Below are 22198 nucleotides of genomic sequence, written 5' to 3'. Positions count from 1 at the left end.
AGTAATAAAATGGATAAGTACTAAGTTTGAGTTATGTCCAGTGATCCTATAAAAATATGCATTTGCGTGGAGTTCTTGTCTTTAGTAATTGCAATCCATCTCTGTCATTGTTACCTAGACTTTGCAGGAAGAATGGTAAAAGATTCCCTTGAAAACCGTACAGGATGTTTATTTATCCATTCTGAGTTAACTGGAACAGTTTCCAGTGACAATAGTTTTGCTGCGCCATGTGGCCATGTGGTGTGTTTTTGGTGTTTGAATATTTTTGTCCATCTCCCTCCACTTCATTTGGATTGGACAAATTATTTAAAAGAGTATCAATCTTTAAGGAACATGAGACTTTCATCAGTTCAGTGCTTCTAATGTAAATTAAATAAACTGTGAAACACTGAGTAAACGTGATTGACAATATTCTAATTTTTAACAAATTGTGGCCTCCAGTATTCAAAGTTGTAAATTATTCTCAAAAGTAAAAGAGTCTTGGGACATAATTTTTCAAAAAAAGTATGTTAAATTATATCTCTGGATCAGTAATCATTAATTTTCAACTTTTGAACTTTAGTCATTAGAAGACAAGTAGCAACAAAATAACAAAGCTCTTTAAATTCTGTATCCTTCCACATTAGCAGCCTTTGTGTGTACGTAAAATCGATTCCTTTCATCTGCTACGAATTGGAACAGATCTCGTGACAAAAATATCTTAAAAAATTACAAAATGCTTGAGTTATTAACCACTTGACATTTGTGTCCTGAAGCACAGTTATCAAAGGCATGCTCCGTTCCGAAGTGTTTCGCTATCACTTTCTACATCTACATCTACATCACTACTCTGCAATTCACATTTAAGTGCTTGGCAGAGGGTTCATCGAACCACAATCATACTATCTCTCTACTATTCCACTCCCGAACAGCACGCGGGAAAAACAAACACCTAAACCTTTCTGTTCGAGCTCTGATTTCTCTTATTTTATTTTGATGATCATTCCTACCTATGTAGGTTGGGCTCAACAAAATATTTTCGCATTCGGAAGAGAAAGTTGGTGACTGAAATTTCGTAAAAAGGTCTCGCCGCGACGAAAAATGTCTTTGCTGTAATGACTTGCATCCCAACTCTTGTATCATATCTGCCACACTCTCTCCCCTATTACGTGATAATACAAAACGAGCTGCCCTTTTTTGCACCCTTTCGATGTCCTCCGTCAATCCCACCTGGTAAGGATTCCACACCGCGCAGCAATATTCTAACAGAGGACGAAGTGTAGTGTAAGCTGTCTCTTTAGCTGTCTCTTTAGTGGACTTGTTGCATCTTCTAAGTGTCCTGCTAATGAAACGCAACCTTTGACTCGCCTTCCCCACAATATTATCTATGTGGTCCTTCCAACTGAAGTTGTTTGTAATTTTAACACCCAGGTACTTAGTTGAATTGACAGCCTTGAGAATTGTACTATTTATCGAGTAATCGAATTCCAACGGATTTCTTTTGGAACTCATGTGGATCATCTCACACTTTTCGTTATTTAGCGTCAACTGCCACCTGACACACCATACAGCAATCTTTTCTAAATCGCTTTGCAACTGATACTGGTCTTCGGATGACCTTACTAGACGGTAAAATACAGCATCATCTGCGAACAATCTAAGAGAACTGCTCAGATTGTCACCCAGGTCATTTATATAGATCAGGAACAGCAGAGGTCCCAGGACGCTTCCCTGGGGAGCACCTGATATCACTTCAGTTTTACTCGATGATTTGCCTTCTATTACTACAAACTGCGATCTTCCTGAAAGGAAATCACGAATCCAGTCGCACAACTGAGACGATACCCCATACGTCCGCAGCTTGATTAGAAGTCGCTTGTGAGGAACGGTGTCAAAAGCCTTCCGGAAATCTAGAAATACGGAATCAACTTGAGATCCCCTGTCGATAGCGACCATTACTTCGTGCGAATAAAGAGCTAGCTGCGTTGCACAAGAACGATGTTTTCTGAAGCCATTCTGGTTACGTGTCAATAGATCGCTCCCTTCGAGGTGATTCATAATGTTTGAATACAGTATATGCTCCAAAATCCTACTGCAAACTGACGTCAATGATAATCGGTCTGTAGTTAAATGGATTACTCCTACTACCCTTCTTGAACACTGGTGCGACCTGCGCAATTTTCCAATCTGTAGGTACAGATCTATCGGTGAGCGAGCGGTTGTATATGAGTGCTAAGTAGGGAGCTATAGTATCAGCGTAATCTGAAAGGAACCTAATCGGTATACAATCTGGACCTGAAGACTTGCCCGTATCAAGCGATTTGACTTGCTTCGCAACCCCTAAGGTATCTACTTCTAAGAAACTCGTGCTAGCAGCTGTTCGTGTTTCAAATTCTGGAATATTCCATTCGTCTTCCCTGGTGAAGGAATTTCGGAAAACTGCGTTCAATAACTCCGCTTTAGTGGCACACTCATCGGTAACAGTACCATCGGCACTGCGCAGCGAAGGTATTGACTGCGTATTGCCGCATGTGTACTTTACATACGACCAGAATTTCTTCGGATTTTCTACCAAATTTCAAGACAATGTTTCATTGTGGAACCTATTGAAGGCATCTCGCATCGAAGTCCGTGCCAAATTTCGCGCGTCTGTAAATTTTAGCCCATCTTCGGGATTTCGCGTTCTTCTGAACTTCGCATGCTTTTTCCGTTGCTTCTGCAACAGCATTCGGACCTTTTTTGTGTACCTCGGGGGATCCGTTCCATCTCTTACCAATTTATGAGGTATGAATCTCTCAATTGCTGTTGCTACTATATCTTTGAATTTGATCCACATCTCGTCTTCATTTGCATAGTCAGTTCGAAAGGAATGGAAATTGTCTTTTAGGAAGGCTTCTAGTGACACTTTATCCGCTTTTTTAAATAAAATTATTTTGCGTTTGTTTCTGATGGATTTGGAAGAAACTGTATTGAACCTAGCTACAACGACCTTGTGATCACTAATCCCTGTATCAGTCATGATGCTCTCTATCAGCTCTGGACTCTTTAGATTCTAAGTAACTGCTGACTGCACATCTTATAGAAACATCAAACTGTTTAGCTGTACCAGCTGATGTGCAGGTTGAAGCCCACTATTTGGAGATCTCGTAGAAGGCACATCACTGCTATTACCATCAGAGAATTCACACTCACTGCCACTCATAGTGAGTATGTCTATTCTCTCTCGATTTGTGCAGCCACTGCTATGTGACATTTCTCTCATAGATTAAAAGAAATTAATTCGAGATGGGTACATACAAGGCAAAGTAGAAATGTGTAACAAGTGACCACAATAGCAATCGTAGATACAAACTCAAATTATGCAGCTAGAACGCACAGCCACTACTGGAAGAACAGTGTGGAAAATCAGCTTTTTGTGTTTACATGTCTAGAGGATGCAGATATCTGTGGTTCACTGCACTTAAACTCGTCCCCAGCAGTGAGAGGGCCAGAGGAATGGGATGTATAAACACGTCATTAGCACTTAAGGAAAAACTGTGGCTAAGTGGTCATTCAGGACATCAAAGAACATGTTTGATCTATTGTTGACTTCCCTTGTGTCATGGCTGAGGCAGCCACCTCAATTAATGTCCCAGGTAGTGAGAATAAATGAACTTTATTCATTGTCCTAAATGAAATAAATGAAAGCAATCATTTGGAGTTGAGTACACACTACTTGGTTCCAGAGGTGCTGGCATACCACTAGTAGAGTTGTTACAAGGGCAGCATTTGTGCCAATCAGCGAAGAGCAGTAGTACTCGGAGATGGTGCAGAAGAGGGAGGGGTCCCAGTGAGGTGGAAGCTTATAGCCAGTCATAGGTAGTGTGGCATGTGGAGACATGGGTCCATTAGATGGGCTGCAGACACTGCCTGCATGCTCTGAGGGTGACGGTAAGCTGCTCACTGACAGGCCGCAGATGCAGCAGATATTGGGCGCAAATTTGAAACCTCAAACGAAGTACAGAGGAAAGACTTGGACATGGCTTGAAATGACAGACTGCATTGGGGTGAAGTGAGTCAACCACGTCGTTGAAGGCGCAGGCGACCGAATTTTATGACAAAGGAATTTCCAAGCTCGTCCATCGCTACGATAAGTGCCTTAATTTAAGTGGCAACTATGTAGAAAAGTAGTATTTAAGTGTGGCTTTCATCTGTATATAATAAAAAAATTCCAATACTTTATTTATTTTTAATTCCAAAACGTAACGTATTTTGTGGATAGCCCTCGTGTTTGCTAGTGCATAATACTGATGTCTCACCTTTTTTTCCCAAATTCGAAATCTCACTCACAATGAGGAGGGATGGGCGATATGGTGACGTAGCTTTCCAGACAAGCAGAAGGGAAGAAATTGATGTAAGAGAAGTGGGGCAGCAAGATCATGGCCCTAAAATCACCACCACATGTGTGTTGTTCATGCAGTGAAATGTGTAGAGAGAATAAATGAAGTATATAATTACTGTTAATAATATTAACTTAACTTGTTCAAAGTATGAATAAACATAAGAGCCTTGTACATTAGGAATAACTTGTTAGGTAATGGATTTGTTAAGGCATGGACTTCAGTTTTGAAGGGATGGTGGCATCTGCTATGCCCAACCTCGTGATTTAGATTTTCTGTGGTTCCCTATAAGTGTTCACACATATGTATGTATGTTTGTTGTTTGTTGTTGTTGTTGTTGGTGGTGGTGGTGGTGGTTGTGGTTGTGGTTGTGGTCTTCAGTCCAGAGACTGGTTTGATGCAGCTCCCCAGGGCACTTTATCCTGTGCAAGCTTCTCCATCTGCAAGTACCTTCTGCAACCTATAGCCTTCTGAATCTGCATAGTGTATTCATCTCTTGGTCTACCTGTACAGTTTTTACGCTCCACGTTTCCCTCCAGTAATAAATGGGTCATCCCTTGATGCCTCAGAACATGTCCTAACAATCGACCCCTTCTTCTAGTCAAGTTGTGCCACAAATTCCTCTTCTCCCCTATTCTATTCAGTACTTCTTCATTAGTTATGTGATCTATCCATCTAATCTTCAGCACTCTTCTGTAGCACCACATTTCGCCAGCCTCTATTCTCTTTTTGTCTAAACTGTTTATCATCCATGTTTCACTTCCATACATGGCTAAACTCCATACAAATACTTTCAGAAAGGACTTCCTGATACTTAAATTTATACTCGAGGTTAACAAATTTTTCTTCTTCAGAAAAGCTATCCTTGTCATTGCCACTCTTACATTTTATATCCTCTGTGCTTTGACCATCGTCAGTTTTTTTGTTCTCCCAATTAAAAAACTCATCTACTACTTTAAGTGTGTCATTTCCTAACATAATTCCCTCAGCATCACCCGACTTAATTTGACTACATTCCATTATCCTCGTTTTGCTTTTGTTGATGTTCATCTTATATCCTCCTTTCAAGACACTACACTCCATTCAACTACTCTTCCAGGTCCTTTGCTCTGTCTGACAGAATTACAATGTCATTGGCAAACATCAAAGTTTTTATTTCTTCTCCATGGATTTTAATTCCTACTTCAAATTTTTCTTTTGTTTCATTTACTGCTTGCTCAATTTATAGATTGAATAACATTGGGGATAGGCTACATCCCTGTCTCACTCACTTCCCAACCACTGCTTCCCTTTCGTGCCCCTCGACTGCAATAACTGCCATCTGTACAAATTGTAAATAGCCTTCCAGTCCCTGTATTTTACCTACGCCAGCAACATAACATGAAAAAGAGTATTCCAGTTAACATTGTCAATAGCTTTCTCGAAGTCTACAAATGCTGTAAACGTGGGTTTGCCTTTTTTTCATCTATCTTCTAAGATAAGTTGTAGGATCAGTATTGCTACATGTGTTCCAACATTTCTATGGAATCCAAACTGATCTTCCCCTGAGGTCAGCTTCTGCCAGTTTACCCCTTCATCTGTAAAGAATTCGTGTCAGTATTTTGCAGCCGTGATTGATTAAACTGAAAGTTCGGTAATTTTCACACCTGTCAATTCCTGCTTTCTTTGCGATTGAAATTATTATATTCTTCTTGAAGTCTGATGGTATTTCTCCTGTCTTGTACATATTGCTCACCAGATGGTAGAGTTTTGTTAGGGCTGGCTCTCCCAAAGCTATCAGTAGTTTTAATGGAATGTTGTCTACTCCCGGGGCCTTGTTTCGACTTAGGTCTTTCAGTGCTTTGTCAAACTCTTCGCGCAGTATCTGTCTCCCATTTCATCTTCATCTTCATCTATATCCGCATTCATTTCCATAATATTGCCCTCAAGTACATCGCCCTTGTATAGACCCTCTATATACTCCTTCCACCTTTCTGCCTTCCCTTCATTGCTTAGAACTGGTTTTCCATCTGAGCTCTTGATATTCATGCAAGTAGTTCTCTTTTCTCCAAAGGCCTCTTCAAATTTCCTGTAGGCAGTATCTATCTTAACCATAGTGATATATGCCTCTACATACTTACATTCGTCCTCTAGCCATCTCTGCTTGGCCATTTTGCACTTCCTGTTGATCTCATTTTTGAGACGTTTGCATTCCTTTTTGCCTGCTTTATTTACTGTTTTTTTACAGTTTCTCCTTTCATTAATTAAATTCAATATCTCTTCTGTTACCCAAGGATTTCTACTAGCCCTCATCTTTTTACCTACTTGATCCTCTGCTACCTTCACTATTTCATCTCTCTAAGCTACCCATTCTTCTTCTACTGTATTTCTTTCCCCCGTTCTTGTCAGTCGTTCCCTAATGCTATCTCTGAAACTCTTTACAATCTCTATTTCTTTCGCTTTATCCAGGTCCTACACTTTTGCAGTTTCTTCCGTTTTAATCTACAGTTGATAACCAATAGATTGTGTTGAGTCCACATCTGCCCCTGGAAATGTCTGAAACCTTCCAGTGTCTCCAGGCCTCTTCCACATACACAAACTTCTTTCATGTTTCTTAAACTAAGTGTTAGCTATGATTAAGTTATGCTCTGTGCAAAATTCTACCAGGCAGCTTTTTCATTCATTCCTTACCCCCAGTCCGTATTCATCTACTACTTTTACTTCTCTTCCTTTGCCTACTATTGAATTTCAGTCCCCCCGACTATTAAATTTTTATCTCCCTTCACTATCTGAATAATTTCTTTTATCTTATCATAGATTTCTTCAGTATCTACGTCATCTATGGAGCTAGTTGGCATATAAACTTGTACTGCTGTGGTAGCCGTGGGCTTCGTGTCTATCTTGGCTACAATAATGTGTTAGCTATGCTGTTCGTAGTACCTTACTCCACGCTCATATATTTTTACTCATTATTAAACCTACTCCTGCATAACCCTTATTTGGTTTTGTATATATAACTCGGTATTCATCTGACCAGAACTCCTGTTCCTCCTGCCACCAAACTTCACTTATTCCCACTGTATCTAACTTTAATCTATCCACTTCCAATTAAGGGATGTGACATTCCCCGCTTTGTTTCTCCTGATGATATTCTCCAGAGTGGCCCCCACCCGGAGATCCGAGTGGGGAACTATTTTACCTCTGGGATATTTTACCCAGGAGGACGCCATCATCATTTAACCATGCAGTTAAGCTGCGTGCCCTCAGTAAAAATTACGGCTATAGTTTCCTCTTGCTTTCAGCTGTTTGGAGTACCAGCACAGCAAGGCCTTTTTTTTTTTTCCCCCCAAGGCCGTTTCAGTCAATCATCCTGACTGTTGCCCCTGCAGCTCCTTGAAAGGCTGCTGCCCCTCTTCAGGAACCACGTTTGTCTGGCCTCTCAACAGATACCCCTCCATTGTGGTTGCACCTATGGTACAACTATCTGTATCACTGAGGCACGCAGACCTCTCCACCAACGGCAAGGTTCATGGTTCATGGAGGGGGAGGGGACCTGTATGCATAGGACATTCAGATTACTAATGTTATCACGAAAGGGGAAAGATAAAAAAATGTACCCACCAAGCGGCGGCAGGAGAACATACATTTAAAAAGGTATTAAAGTTGCAAACTTTCCTTCCCATCCTGTCCTGTATGTCTCTCGTGACCCTGGCCTCTGTGTGACTTTTCTGAACTCTGCCACTTTTCCTAAATCTTACCAGTCCTTTTCCTTCACCCCTCTTCCTTCCTCTTCCACCCTTCTGCCAGAAAAAGAAGCCACTGGCTCCAAAAGCTTGTAGAGTTTATTACCTTTTATATGTATCGTCTCCTGTCGCCACTTGGTGAGTAGATTTTTTTATCTGTTCACTTACAGAACATTATCGGTTATAGCATACACACGTGCACATTCTTCAGTAGCATACAATTTGCCCTGACTAATGCAAATATTAAACAATTCGCAAAAAGTACAAGGAGTTTTTCTTATCTATATTTAAAAAGCTTCATGCAGTTTTATCGGGAACATGACCCAGTGATTTGATTCCCATACAGATGTGTGGATCAGGGGTTGCCAAACTTTCTGAAATTTAATTTTAAGACGTTTATTTCCACACATTTGCTGTGGGAAGGATGTCAGATCCTCAGTAGTTGTACAGAAGTGTTTCTTGTTTCAGGCTGCACTTGATCGAAAAGGAACCTTCAAAGTTGAATATCTGCAAAAAATTGAACGAGAAGTTCAGCAACAATGGGAACAGCAACGAATTCATGAAGTCGATGCACCTCAGCTGTCAAATGAGGGTGCCAGCGAAAAGTATTTTGTTACTTTTCCTTATCCATACATGAATGGTCGCTTGCATCTGGGACATACTTTCTCCCTTTCAAAATGTGAGGTAAGTTGTAATCACAGTTATAATATGATGTAAAATATTAGCCAAGCTTATTAGTTACGCCGAAATAAAATTATGGTTCAAAGTGCATTCAAATTCATGGGCTGTTGTTTTAGTTATGAAAACTTTGTATTATTGGGGGGGGGGGGGGGGGGATTTTACTCAAAAAATATTCTCATGTTAAACAGAGTTGTGTGGTTGAGATTTCTGTGGCTTCAGATTTTGTATATGAAACACAATCATCACAGGTTGAGATGTGATGTAGGCACTTTAATTTTATTATTGTAGCTTACATGAACTTGGTTTTATGTAAATCCATCAGTGCACCTACCATAGTATTTTATAATTATAACTTAAATTGTGAATACTAAAAGTTTAAAGCATCACCATTGTTTTTAGAAGACTACAGGTAGCAGTTACTGCTTGTGCAGTTACATTGGCAACTTTTTGATGGGAAACACACTAGCTTCATAAATAAAAGAAAAAAACACAAAATAAAGAGAACTCAAGTTTTTTATGTGATAACACAGAGCTACTGCATGAAACATTTGACATGCATAAACAAAATATGAAAACCTATTTCCATAGGAAAATTATTTCCTGAACTTTGGATTTAGCAATTGATTTAGTATCGGCATAATTCGTGCCAGCAGCCTTGGTTATACGATTGATACAAGTGAATATTATTGGTTAAAACAGTTGTTTATATTATTAGAGTTAAAATATAAATTTGTAAGGTGAAATGTTAAAATTTATTTATAGCTCTTTTTATGAATCTGTGAAATTTAAATAATAAACTAGGATTAGATACCCTATTATTTTAAATGTTAATTATATTTACCGGGGTACTATTAGTTAAGGTTGAACATGTATGAATGCATGAAATGTTTACAACTTGGGCGTAAAGTAATTAACATCAACACAGAAGTCAGTTATTCTATGCAGCAACACACAACACGCAACAATGTGAGGTGGTGGTGGTGGTGTTGGTGTCTCCTGTTATTTTTGTCAGAAATAAATGAGGTACTGTTTGCAAAGCTGCAATCAGTACAGCATGTGTCTTAAGTGGGACACATCATAGAGTATTGCAAACAGCTGCATCAAATTTGAACCTGGAGATCCACTTGCTACTTCATGCACTGTGTTGTTTACTGTGGAGATATTCCTTGTTTAACCATTGTGGGAGATGAGCTATGAGCTATGGTTAGAAATTGTTGCTATGGTCTATAAACACAACCACTACTTAGCTGCCTCCCTCCAAGTTATACCATCTCCCTCATGTGTCATTGGTCCTTCATTGCAGTGTGTCTGATGATGTCTCAGTTGTATCAAATGAAAAATTTGCTCAAGAAAACAATAAAAATATGAGGGTTGAATGAAAAGTAATGCCTCCATCTTTGTTAATTGTTTTTGGATGGGAATATTTTAATAAATCAGTCGCAGAAATAATCCTTAGAATGTGATCTTTAATTATCAGTATTCACTTTTCCACATAATCGCCAGCCAATGGGATACATTTCTGCCAACGATGAACAAGTTTATTGAAGCCATTACGTAAGAAGTTGACACACTGTTTCCGCAACCACAGTCTCTCAGTTCTCTCAACGTCTTCGTCAGAAGCATAATGATGGCTCTGCAGAACGTCTTTCATTATCAGGAATGGATGGAAGTCCGACAGTGCTAAATCTGGACTGTATGGATGATACCGTATGGTGGTGAGATTCAGTCTGTGAAGTTCTGCTGTGTTGACACATGAAATGTGTGGTTTTGCATTGTCATACTACAGGAAAACATTTTTTTTCTTTCATACCCTTGTTAGACATCGTTTCAGAGTTCGCAGCATTGTGATATAATGATCTGAATTTGTTGTTGTTCCACAATCAAGGAAATCAACATGGGCAACACCATCTGCGTCCCAGAACACTGTGGCCATAATTTTTTCATCTAAGGACTGCGACTTGAAATTTCTTTTTTTGGGGCGAGTCTTAGTGTCGATATTCCATAGACTGATGTTTCATCTCCTGGTCGTAATTTGTGTGCACACGTTTTGTCTCCTGTCACAATTGAATGGAGAAAGGCGTCACCTTCATTCTTGTAACACACGAGAAGTTCCTGGCAAATTTCAACTCTGTTCACCATCATTTCAGTAGTCAGCATCCGGGGTAGCCATTGTGCACAGATCTTCCAGTAGCCAAACAAAGCAATAATGTGACCCACACATTCTTGTGAAATGCCGATTGTGTTTGCAATTTATCTCTGAGTGATAGAACAATCACCTGAATCCATCTGCCAACATTTTGCTTGTGAAATTTGGTGGTTGCTGTCACAGCATGGTCAACTCTTTGTTTGTCATGCAGGTCAGATGTTCCTTCATAAACATTTTTAAACTTAGTCGATCGACGGCGCACAGTACTCACATCAACACAATCACCATAAACTGCTTTCATTCTCTGATGAATCTCCTTTGGGGTGACACCTTCTGCTATCAAGAATTCAATGACTAAACGTTGCTTAAATCGCATTGACGGACCATCTGCTCAGGGTTCCATACTTTACGGAGGCTTTCAGACAGTCGTTCTTCCCGCGAACCACACGTGACTGGAACAGAAAAGGGAGGTAATGACAGTGGCACGTAAAGTGCCCTCTTTCACACACCGTTGGGTGGCTTGCAGAGTATAGATATAGATGTAGATGTAACAACACAACTGTTCAATGCTAAGGCTTCCTGCCAACTAGTGCTGTAGAGAAGAGGCTCCAGAACAAGCCAATATCTGCCGCATACCAATGCTGCCAACTGTTGAAGAGTTACGAAGGTGTAGGCATTACTTTTCAGTCAACCCACATATGAGACTGAAATTCTGGCCAGAACTTTCCTTCAGAAGGTGAAATTTTATTGCTCTAGATTCGACACATGAAAAAATATATACACTATCGTAGCTTTCTGAACTAATCATTCCTTTTTCAAGGAAAAGAGAGGGATAGGTTGGAGAAGGTTTAAAAGGAAGAGCAGGTCACTCAGACTCCAGGTTGAGAGAGACCCAGCCTATTGAAGGCAGGTACTGCATCCCTGTTCTCACAGATGACAGGCACAGATGAGAGAGACAGATTATAATAATGCTTTTACAAAGCACATGCAGTTAAAAAATACTCTTTCGCTATTTGAAGGAATGGAAACTCCAGGTTGGAATATCAACAATATAGGAAAAGAGAGATTGCTACTTACCGTAAAGATGACATGTTAAGTTGCAGACGGACATAATCAAGACACTTGAACATTAGTGTTGGCCACAGCCTTCGTGAGAACAAAGAAGAGAAATGCACACCATTCATTCACACAAGCAAGCACACCTCATGCACATCTGACCTCCAACTCGGGCAGCTCAGACCAGAATGTATTCTTCACATTTAATGAAAGGAGCAGTCTGGAGGGGGCAGGGAAGAGGAAGTGTTTGCAGTGTATGGGTAGATGGGGAAAGAAGTGTTGTCTGGCAGTGTGTTCGGGGTTAGACTGTCAACAGGCACAGTGTCAGTTTGGGCAAGGAGGTGGGAAAAGTGGAGTGGGAAGGAGAGGAGTGGGGAGGGTAGAATGTGTTGTAAGGATAACTCCAATCTGTGCAGTTCAGAAAAATTTGTTGTGAAGGGTGGATCCAGATGTCCTGAGTAGTGAAGCAGCCATTGAAATCAACTGTGTAGTGTTCACTGCAAGTTGTGCCAGAGGGATGTTGTAGTGGACAGCTGGTCGGTAGTCGTGCCAATATAAAAAGTTGTGTAACAATGGCAGCAGAGCTGCTTTCACAGGTCCCTGGTCCCTGATGGAGTAGCTTAAATCTGTGACGGGAGTGGAATAGGATGTTCTGGGTGGATAGGTTGGGCAGGTGTTGCACCTGGATCTTCCATGGGGATATGATTCTCGTGGCAAGAGGTTTGGATTGGGAGTGGCATAGGAATGGGCTAAGATGTCATGGAGGTTGTGTGGGTGACAGAACACCACTTTAGGAGGGATGGGAAGGATCCTGGGTAAGACGTCCCTCATTTCAGGGCATGATGATTGGTAACCAAAGCCCTGGTGACGGATGTGGTTTAGTTGTTCCAGTTTGGGGTGGTATTGGGTGACAAAGGGGGCACTCTTTTGTGGCTGGTTCTTGGGGGTGGTGGAGCACTGAGGGTGTGAGGAGGAAATGGCATAGTAGATCTGCGTGTGGGCTAAATCTGTGCGAAACTGTCTTGTCTGTGAAGGCCCTGGTGAGACCTTTTTAATTGTGCCTGTCTGCAACTTAACATATCATCTTTATTGTAAGTAGCAGCCTGTCTCTTCTACTACTTGATGCTTTTGTGATTTTTATCTTAATTTAAGGAAACTAATGTTGTTGAAATGCAGTACTTACATTTCATTGCACATTAGATAACTACATTCTCAATATTGCTTTGGTATTTCCAGCATGTTAGTCAATGTCTGAATGCAAAACATTAGGATTCACGTAATAATATTAACACCACTTAACAATAGTTTGTAGCTCAGTGGTGAATTGCCAGACTTTGAACGCAAAGGTCTCGAGTTTGATTTCCAGTCAGTCCTAGGATTTTTTATGTCACTTTTCATTTATTTCTTCTCTAGATACGCTAATGTGAAAACTGCTAAGATGCAATGTGGTGTGGAACTTAAGTTTAACTGCAGGTGCCCCTATAAGTGGTTGGGTAATTCAGGTTCATGTTATGACACCTTTACCTTTTTACCAATACTTCATCAATCCTGTCACTGTCAATGCAATTGCTAATTAATGGAAAATCTCATATAAAGATGTGAAACAATTACTAACAAAGAGATAGAGGGGCTGGCCAGTACTTACCTCAGCTCAGTACAGCCGATAGAAACACAAAAAAAACTTAAATTTTCGGTTGTTTTTTGTGTTTCTATCGGCTGTACTGAGCTGAGGTAAGTACTGGCCAGCCCCTCTATCTCTTTGTTAGTAATTGTTTCAATGCAATTACTGTAAGAGTACTTTCATCAGAATAAGTATTTATCATTCTTCAATTGAAATTTCATCAATGGTCTAAAGATTACTGTCTTTTACACTCTGGTACTGTTGGAGAAACAGAAATACATAATTATCACACTTTAGGAGCAAGGTTATTTGGCTTGGTGTTTCCCCATTTGTTTCTCACTGGAGATGTGTTGCCAGTATGCAAATTTCAGAAAAATTATCACCTTTTGTATTTATTTTCTTGCTCATTTTGTAATTACAGAGTTGCATCTCTCCTATATTTTTCTTTAATTCTGCCAGTAGATGAAGGCAACCAAAAGCTTCGCTGTGAACCCCTGACTGCCATCAGCATTGCAAAACATTGGTGAAGAGCCCAGCATCCAAGTAGCAGAAAGATTTTACTGTGTGTGGCTTAGAAAGACATTGCCTCACATTAACTAGAATCTGCTATAAGGAAGGAAAAATACCTGCAACTTGTAATGACAATGTAATTCATGACGAGTGCTGATGACCAGAATTTTTACCGCTTGTGGGACCATTGATGGTAAAATCCACAAGAATTCAGAAGAAATGTATCAACAGAACCATCTTTCGCACCAAAACTTACCTGATCATCTCACATAAGACCCTGTGTCGATCTGAACACACTTTATTCCTATAACAGATAGACTGCATTACACCGGCAGTGACATTACAGCCATATGCATTGTATGAGATGTCATGTGCTTATGTTTTGGGCACAATAGAAAGTCGCACAACTTAGACCACTTACCAAAGCCACTTGTTTGAAGAGAGATCTATGTGCTGTGAAGGGCAAATTACTTCTGGAACAATAAACTTGGGCTGGCATGGAAATTATAATATTGTCGCAGAAGAAGCCGAGTAGAACCGTGTTGTAGTGGTTATGATACTAAACTGTTGCATGGAGGGTCGTGACTTCAAAACTCTACCGGACTGAACAATTTTAATTTCTGTATTCGGTTCGAGTACATTCTAGAAGTATCCACAAATGTCAAGAACTATTGTAATGGAATGTTCTGTAACTGTGTATATATACTGTATGTGGTCTGGCCGGAGGCAGTTTGCTCTGTGCTCTTGTATGTGTAAAGTGCTGAATAAACATTCATTAAGTGAAGTTAGTGTTCCTCATTCCGCTAATTACACCTTCATCTACCTGAGTAGGTCTGATTAATAGATGTAGTAGTTACCAGCAAAGTGCTGTGCGGGATCTTGTATTCACACAATTGGATTGAATGTTCCCTACCATGAGGTATTCAGAGAGCATAAAAATTGGAGCTTGACTGATCATTCTGCCCTAGAGTGTGGCCTTTATGCTATCTACAAGTAGCGTATGTAGTGGGATGGGGTATTCCCAAACAAAGATTACCACAATCCTCTTTCAAAACATTGTTAATGAATCTCGTTGAAACATTTTATTTTTTTAATGTACATATCTGAAACTTGAGACAATGTACTGAAAGGTAATACAATTCAGTACACCTCCAGGCCATTTCACCTTTACCATATGCAATGCAGTCCATATCTTTCACTAAGTTACTCATGACTATAATTATTTGAAGACAAGATTTCTGCTGAGCACTTTGCAACAGTTGAGAGTATATTTGTGACTGGGTATTATTGTAATTCCATCTGTGGAATAAGGATTTTTGCCAGTAGTTTTATCTTACTCTTATATGAATCCGTATCTTGCACACTGTAGTGAAAAGGTCCAAACATTTCCATATTGAACACTGTCAGGAGAATGATGCAAGCAGCTTAACTTGTAATTTTACAAAGACTCATATCATACAGTTCTAAACAAATAAAAATGACTTGCTCTTAGCAGAAACAGAGATACATGGAGACACATTAGATAAAGCTCACTGTGTGAAGTTGCGAGACATCCAAATGGGTAATATACTGAGGTGACATCATCATGAATTAACCAAAAAGCTCAGTTCTGCCTACTGTGCACCAAGAAATTGTGTTGACTTGCAGAGGGTTCCAGAAGTATACTTTCATACTATCATCCTGTCTTATCATGTGGCATAATCTTCTCTGGCAAAGCAGTTAAAATCAAGAAAGTATCTATTTTATAGAGATGTGCAGTAATACATTCATACTCATAAATTAAGGATAATTACAGAATGTGGTGCCACATGATGTGGCACTACACAAAACTGCTGCTAATATCATAGGCACATAGGGAACACACAAGACACAGATCAGTGAGCCCATGGTATTGGTGATAAGTTGAGATAACTGTCACGAAACACATGTGCTACAAAACGCTACTGTTTCCCGCGCATGTACCCTGACATCAATATGGGATATGATCACCATGCACACGTACATAGTCCGCACAATGGGTTGGCATACTCTGGACCAGATGGTCGAGCAGCTGCTGGGATATAGCCTTCCATTCTTGCACCAGTGCCTGTTGGAGCTCCTGAACTGTCGTAGGGATTTGATACGTCGACTGAGAGCATCCGACATGCTTAATGGGGCTCAGGTCTGGAGAACAGGCAGGCCACTCCATTCGTCTGATATCTTCTGTTTCAAGGTACTCCTCCATGATGACAGCTAGGTGGGGCCGTGCGTTATCATCCATCAGGAGGAAGATGAGACCCACCGCACGCCTGAAAGGGTGGACTTACTGGTGCAAAATGACATCCTGTTACACCTGACCTGTTACAGTTCCTCTGTCAGAGACATGCAGGGGTGTACGTACAACAAACATAATTCCTACCCCACACCATCTGACTGTTCCAATGGCTATGGTAAGGTCCCAAGCAAGGCTACCTGCAGTAATCCGTGGCCGTCTGCGGGCACTGATGGTGAGGTATCTGTCTTCTTCTGGTGTTGTACACTGTGGACGTCCCATACTGTAGTGCCTGGATACGTTTCCTGTCTGCTGGAATCATTGCCATAATCTTGAGATCACACTTTGTGGCACATGGTGGGCCCATGCTATGACCTGCTGTCTTTGACCAGCCTCCAGTCGCCCTAGTAATCTACTCCTCATAATGTCATCAATATGTGTTCTTTGAGCCGTTTTCAACACACAGTCACCATTAGCATATCTGAAAATGTCTGCACCATACTCTGACATGCACCAACACGGTCATACCCTGAGGTGATATAAACCCGCAAACTGCCCACTAGAGTGTTGTTTCACCATGTATCAACATTATCCTTAATTTATGAGCATGAGTGTAATGTAATGCATTACAAAGAATATAGCAAAATGTTGAAGCAAGTAATCCAGAAATCAAAGTAGCTTTGTTATGAGAAAAAGATAATTACATCAGGCGACAAAATAAAAACTGTGTGGGATATAGTGAAGACAGAGACAGGTGGGGCCAAAAAGGAAGAGGAACAAATAGCTCTAAAAATAAAGGAGACTTTGGTAACAAGTACATGCAGTGTTGCAAACCTCTTAAACAAGTACTTCATTTCTGTTACAGATAGCTTGGGGTTATCAGGTTCAGTGAACAGTGCAATGGAGTATCTGAGACCAGTCTTTAGAAATAACTTCAGTAAAGTGGAAATGACACTCATGTCTCCCAAAGAAGTAGTATCTGTCATAAAATCCTTAAAATCTAAGTATCCCAGTGGATATGATAACATATCAATGAAGTTAACCAAAGAGTGCTCTTGTAAGTTGAGTTCTATCTTACGTTATTTGTGTAGTCAATCTCTTATTAGTGGAACATTTCCATACTGGCTAAAATATGCTGAAGTTAAGCCTTTTTACAAGAAGGGGGTTAAAGAGATACCATGAAACCATCAACCAATTTCACTTTTTCTGGCTTTCTCAAAAATATTTGAAAATGTTGTGTTCAAGCGTCTTCTTAAGCATGTGACTGAAAATAATATATCGTCCAAGTCACAGTTTGGATTTCTTAAGGGTTCTGATATAGAGAAATCTATTTACACTTCTACATCTACATCCATCTATATCCATACTCCGCAAGCCACCTGACGGTGAGTGGCGGAGGGTACCCTGAGTACCTCTATCGGTTCTCCCTTCTATTCCCATCTCGTATTGTTCAAGGAAAGAAGGATTGTCGGTATGCTTCTGTGTGGGCTCTAATCTCTCTGATTTTATCCTCATGGTCTCCTCGCGAGATATACGTAGGAGGGAGCAATATATTGCTTGACTCTTCGGTGAAGGTATGTTCTCGAAACCTTAACAAAAGCCCGTACCGAGCTACTGAGCGTCTCTCCTACAGAGTCTTCCACTGGAGTTTATCTATCATCTCCGTAACGCTTTCGCGATTACTAAATGATCCTGTAACGAAGCGCGCTGCTCTCCGTTGGATCTTCTCTCTCTCTCCTATCAACCCTACCTGGTGCGGATCCCACACTGCTGAGCAGTATTCAAGCATTGGGCGAACAATTGTACTGTAACCTACTTCCTATGTTGTCGGATTGCATTTCCTTAGGATTCTTCCAATGAATCTCACTCTGGCATCTGCTTTACCGACGATCAACTTTATATGATCATTCCATTTTAAATCACTCCTAATGAGTACTCCCAAATAATTTATGGAATTAACTGCTTTCAGTTGCTGACCTGCTATTTTGTAGCAAAATGATAAGGGACCTATCTTTCTATGTATTCGCATCACATTACACTTGTTTACATTGAGATTCAATTGCCATTCCGTGCACCATGCGTCAATTCGCTGCAGATCCTCCTGCATTTCAGTACAATTTTCCATTGTTGCAACCTCTCGATACACCACAGCATCATCTGCAAAAAGCCTCAGTGAACTTCCGATGTCATCCACCAGGTCATTTATGTATATTGTGAATAGCAACGGTCCTATGACACTCCCCTGCGGCACACCTGAAATCACTCTTACTTCGGAAGACTTCTCTCCATTGAGAATGACTTACAGTGAGAATGTACTTCATTCACTAGATAATAAATTAGAGGCTACTGGCATTTTCTGTGACCTGTCGAAAGCCTTTGACTGTGTGAACCGCAGCATTCTCTTAAGTAAATTAGAATATTATGGTGTCATCGGCAATGCTGCGAAATGGTTTGAGTCTTATCTATCTAATAGGAAACAGTGTGTCATTGCGAAATACATGTGCAGTAAGCAGTCAGTCTTCATCTGACTGGGAATTAATTGTGTGTGGTGTTCCTCAAGGTTCCATCTTGGGATCATTGCTTTTTCTTGTGTACATTAATGACCTCTCATCTATTACATTGCCAGATGCTAAGTTTGTTTTGTTTGCAGATGATACAAACATTACAATAAGTAGCAGGTCAACTTTAAAACATTGTCTAGATCATACAAATGAATTTCAAAGTATGTTGCCTTTTGTTGCTAGAAAATGTTAATATTTTTATTTCTCTTCCGCGAACTTTTAATTCTATTTCTAAATTTATCTTTTTGTTACATTTACTGCTTGCTCAGTGTACATATTGAACAACATGGGGAATAGGCTACAAGCGTGTCTTGCTCCCTTCTCTGTTACCACCTCGCTTTTTTGTCCGTGGACTTTTTACAACTGCAGTTTTGTTTCTGTACAAATTGTTGATACCTTTATGCTCTAGGAATTTGATCCCTGATACCTGTAAAACACCAAACAGTGAATTTCAGTCAACATTGTCAAAAATATTTTCTAAATCTAAAGTTTCTGTTATACATACAGGGTTACCTCCCTGCGCTTTATCTTCTACAGTAAGTCACAGGGCCAGTATTTCCTCGCATGTTACTATATCTCTCACAAACAAATTGATCCTCTTGTCATTCCATTTTTAGTTAATTCTTATTAGTATTTTGCAGCCATAATATTAGAAGGATAGATTGCTACTCACAGTATAGAGGAGACTTTGAGTCGCAGACCAGCACAATGAAAATTCTGTTGTATATTTATGCTTTTAGCCAAAAGTCCTTCTTCTGAAGCAAAAACACACGTTCACATTTCTTTACAAATGTCTGCTTGTGTGTGTGTGTGTGTGTGTGTGTGTGTGTGTGTGTGTGTATACCTGTCCTTTTTTACCCCCTAAGGTAAGTCTTTCCACTCCCGGGATTGAAATGACTCCTTACCCTCTCCCTTAAAACCTACATCCTTTCATCTTTCCCTCTCCTTCCCTCTTTTCTGATGAAGCAACCGTTGGTTGCAAAAGCTTGAATTTTGTGTGTATGTTTGTGTTTGTTTGTGTGTCTATCAACCTGCCAGCACTTTCGTTTGGTAAGTCACATCATCTTTGTTTTTAGATGTATTTTTCCCACGTGGAATGTTTCCCTCTCTTATAGCTTGCGCTAGCCTCCAGGGATCACACTGTTTTCTGCATTTATCATAGCTCTAACATGTCTCTCATTCTTATTTGCATTTTGGAAATCATCAAAGAAACTTATCCAGATTTGTAGCAAATAGATAATAGATCCCATTTTGTTTTTCTGAAGTTCCATCTAGGTTGTGTAAAGAAAGATACCAGTGGATAATGTCTGTATGCCATATCTTGTAATATAAATTGGGAACTTTGTAGTTTATTCTCATTGGCTGTTAAAAGCATAAATGGGGATTATACTCAGGTCTCCATGCTGCTGACACAAAAGTTTCTTTATTCTTTGCGTCACACACCAAATATAAGTTGTTGGCATCAATTTATGACAACTTCATCATTTTCATTATGCTTCTATTGAGTGTGAGGACTGTTAAAATTTCAGAGAGATATGGCAGGATGTTGTGACACCTGAAAGACTTGTTGAGGCCAATAGATAGCTGGATGATTGTGTACATTAATTACTGTTAGTTTGCTAAGTTTTACTGCTGCTTTTTAGATTTCATAGAGATCAGATGCAGAACATAGCTATGCATTCTTGATTGACAATCGTACATAAGTTGGCACTTCATAAGTGTGATAGTAAATGCTCTTAATATGCCAGTGTCAGGAATTTTTGCCCCCTGATTCATTTTATCATTATTTTCAGCACGAGTTTCCTTGGTAGCAATATTTTGATAAAATCTTCTATAAGATTTGACACTTTAATTTACTTACGTCTTCAGTTGATTTACAGATCTTGATAATAGTTCCCAAGTTTATAGCAGGAGAGATGTGAAAAGTGCTGTTCAGTCCATGTCTTGTAAAAAAAGTCATTTTAGCCAGAAGGTCTTTGAGATTATCTGACTGCCTCTGCTTTTCAGTTTTAGATATTTGCCTGTAAGTGGATGTTCTTCAGCACCGCCCCGAGGGAATATGTGATTCAATGAATCTACACAGAATACAAAAACAGTGAATAGTAATATAGTTCACCAAATTTGCTTCATAGAATGGTTTTTTTAGATGGACAAGCTCTCCATACTGCACAAATAATTTTCATGCTTAGAAAGATAACACACTTAAAAGAAATACCAGATTAGAGAAATATAACTTTAAGGATGAGAGTCAGTAACATGCAACATAATTGAATCTAACATTAGGGAAGACAAATCACCAAAGGTTCTTTAAGAAATGCATAGAAGTAGAATGGAAGTAAGAGGCAGCTGCTCATCAGTTGAGCACCAATGTTGGAAATGTAATAATTTGGCACAGTACTAGGTGATACAGTATTTTATGACGTACGTAAACTAAATTGTGAATGTTTTTTAAATGTTTCTACTCTTAACATCCTGCATACATTGTGCTTGTTCTTTCATGGCAGTCGTGTTTTGATTGGCAGATATTTAATTTTTAGTAAGAAGTGATATAGAATATGCTCAGAATGTACATTAGAGTCAAAGACATTCTGCATGACTTTATGTAACAACTTAATTTAATTATTCTGTGGTCTTCTATGTAGGCATCACAATCAGCTCAGCCAGCTTCCTACACAAATAAACATCTGCCCCATAGCGACTGGCAAATGACATGACAGATGGCACATTGGTAGTAAATGCTGGTGATCACTAATCACAACTTGGTCAGTTTAAAATGTGTGCCTTGCAATCCATACCATCTGGACCCCCCTCCATAGCACCAGTTTCTCTGGCTTACTTAAAGTGGGAACTATCCCTCTAACACATTCTCCATTCCCGTGAACTGGTTCACTCCTTGCTAGTCCCTGTTCAACACCTATCGTCTCTCCTGTTCCCACATGTGTTCAATTCCCCACTCCTCAAAACAGCCTGCTTCTCTCACTTTAGTTCAATTTATGGATTTACAAGTCTATAAATGTTCATTTGTGTTGTTCTCTTCGGGTTGTTCCATTACACTGTTTTATACTAGGCTGAGTTCTCTGATGTCTTATTCTTATTTCATTCCCTTGCTGCCCTTCTGTGTCCTAGCCCCATCTTATCTTCACCGCTCCAGTTCTCCTTCCTCTTCCTTGTCTATCTCAATCACTCCAAGGCTAATTATGATCCAAGGTACAGAACATGGTCAGTGTAACTGTATGTATCTGTGGACTCAGAAGAACACCCTTCCATATAAAGTTGACTACTGTGTCTAGCC

The 22198-nt window shown here is 39.9% G+C and overlaps 1 protein-coding gene across 1 annotated transcript in view; it reads left to right on the top strand.

Annotated features, from left to right (window-relative positions):
* Positions 1–22198, top strand: part of LOC126281321 (leucine--tRNA ligase, cytoplasmic) — a 142542-nt gene that overhangs the window by 31886 nt on the left and 88458 nt on the right. The window contains exon 2 of the mRNA XM_049980169.1: positions 8549–8764. Within this exon, the coding sequence (XP_049836126.1) occupies positions 8549–8764 (216 nt within the window). The remainder of the gene's footprint in view (positions 1–8548; positions 8765–22198) is intronic.

This window comes from Schistocerca gregaria, chromosome 7 (genome assembly GCF_023897955.1).
Source record: "Schistocerca gregaria isolate iqSchGreg1 chromosome 7, iqSchGreg1.2, whole genome shotgun sequence".
In the NCBI taxonomy this organism is placed as follows: domain Eukaryota; kingdom Metazoa; phylum Arthropoda; class Insecta; order Orthoptera; family Acrididae; genus Schistocerca; species Schistocerca gregaria.
Note: the sequence above shows the minus strand (reverse complement) of the source record. Positions and strands in the feature narration are given on the sequence as shown.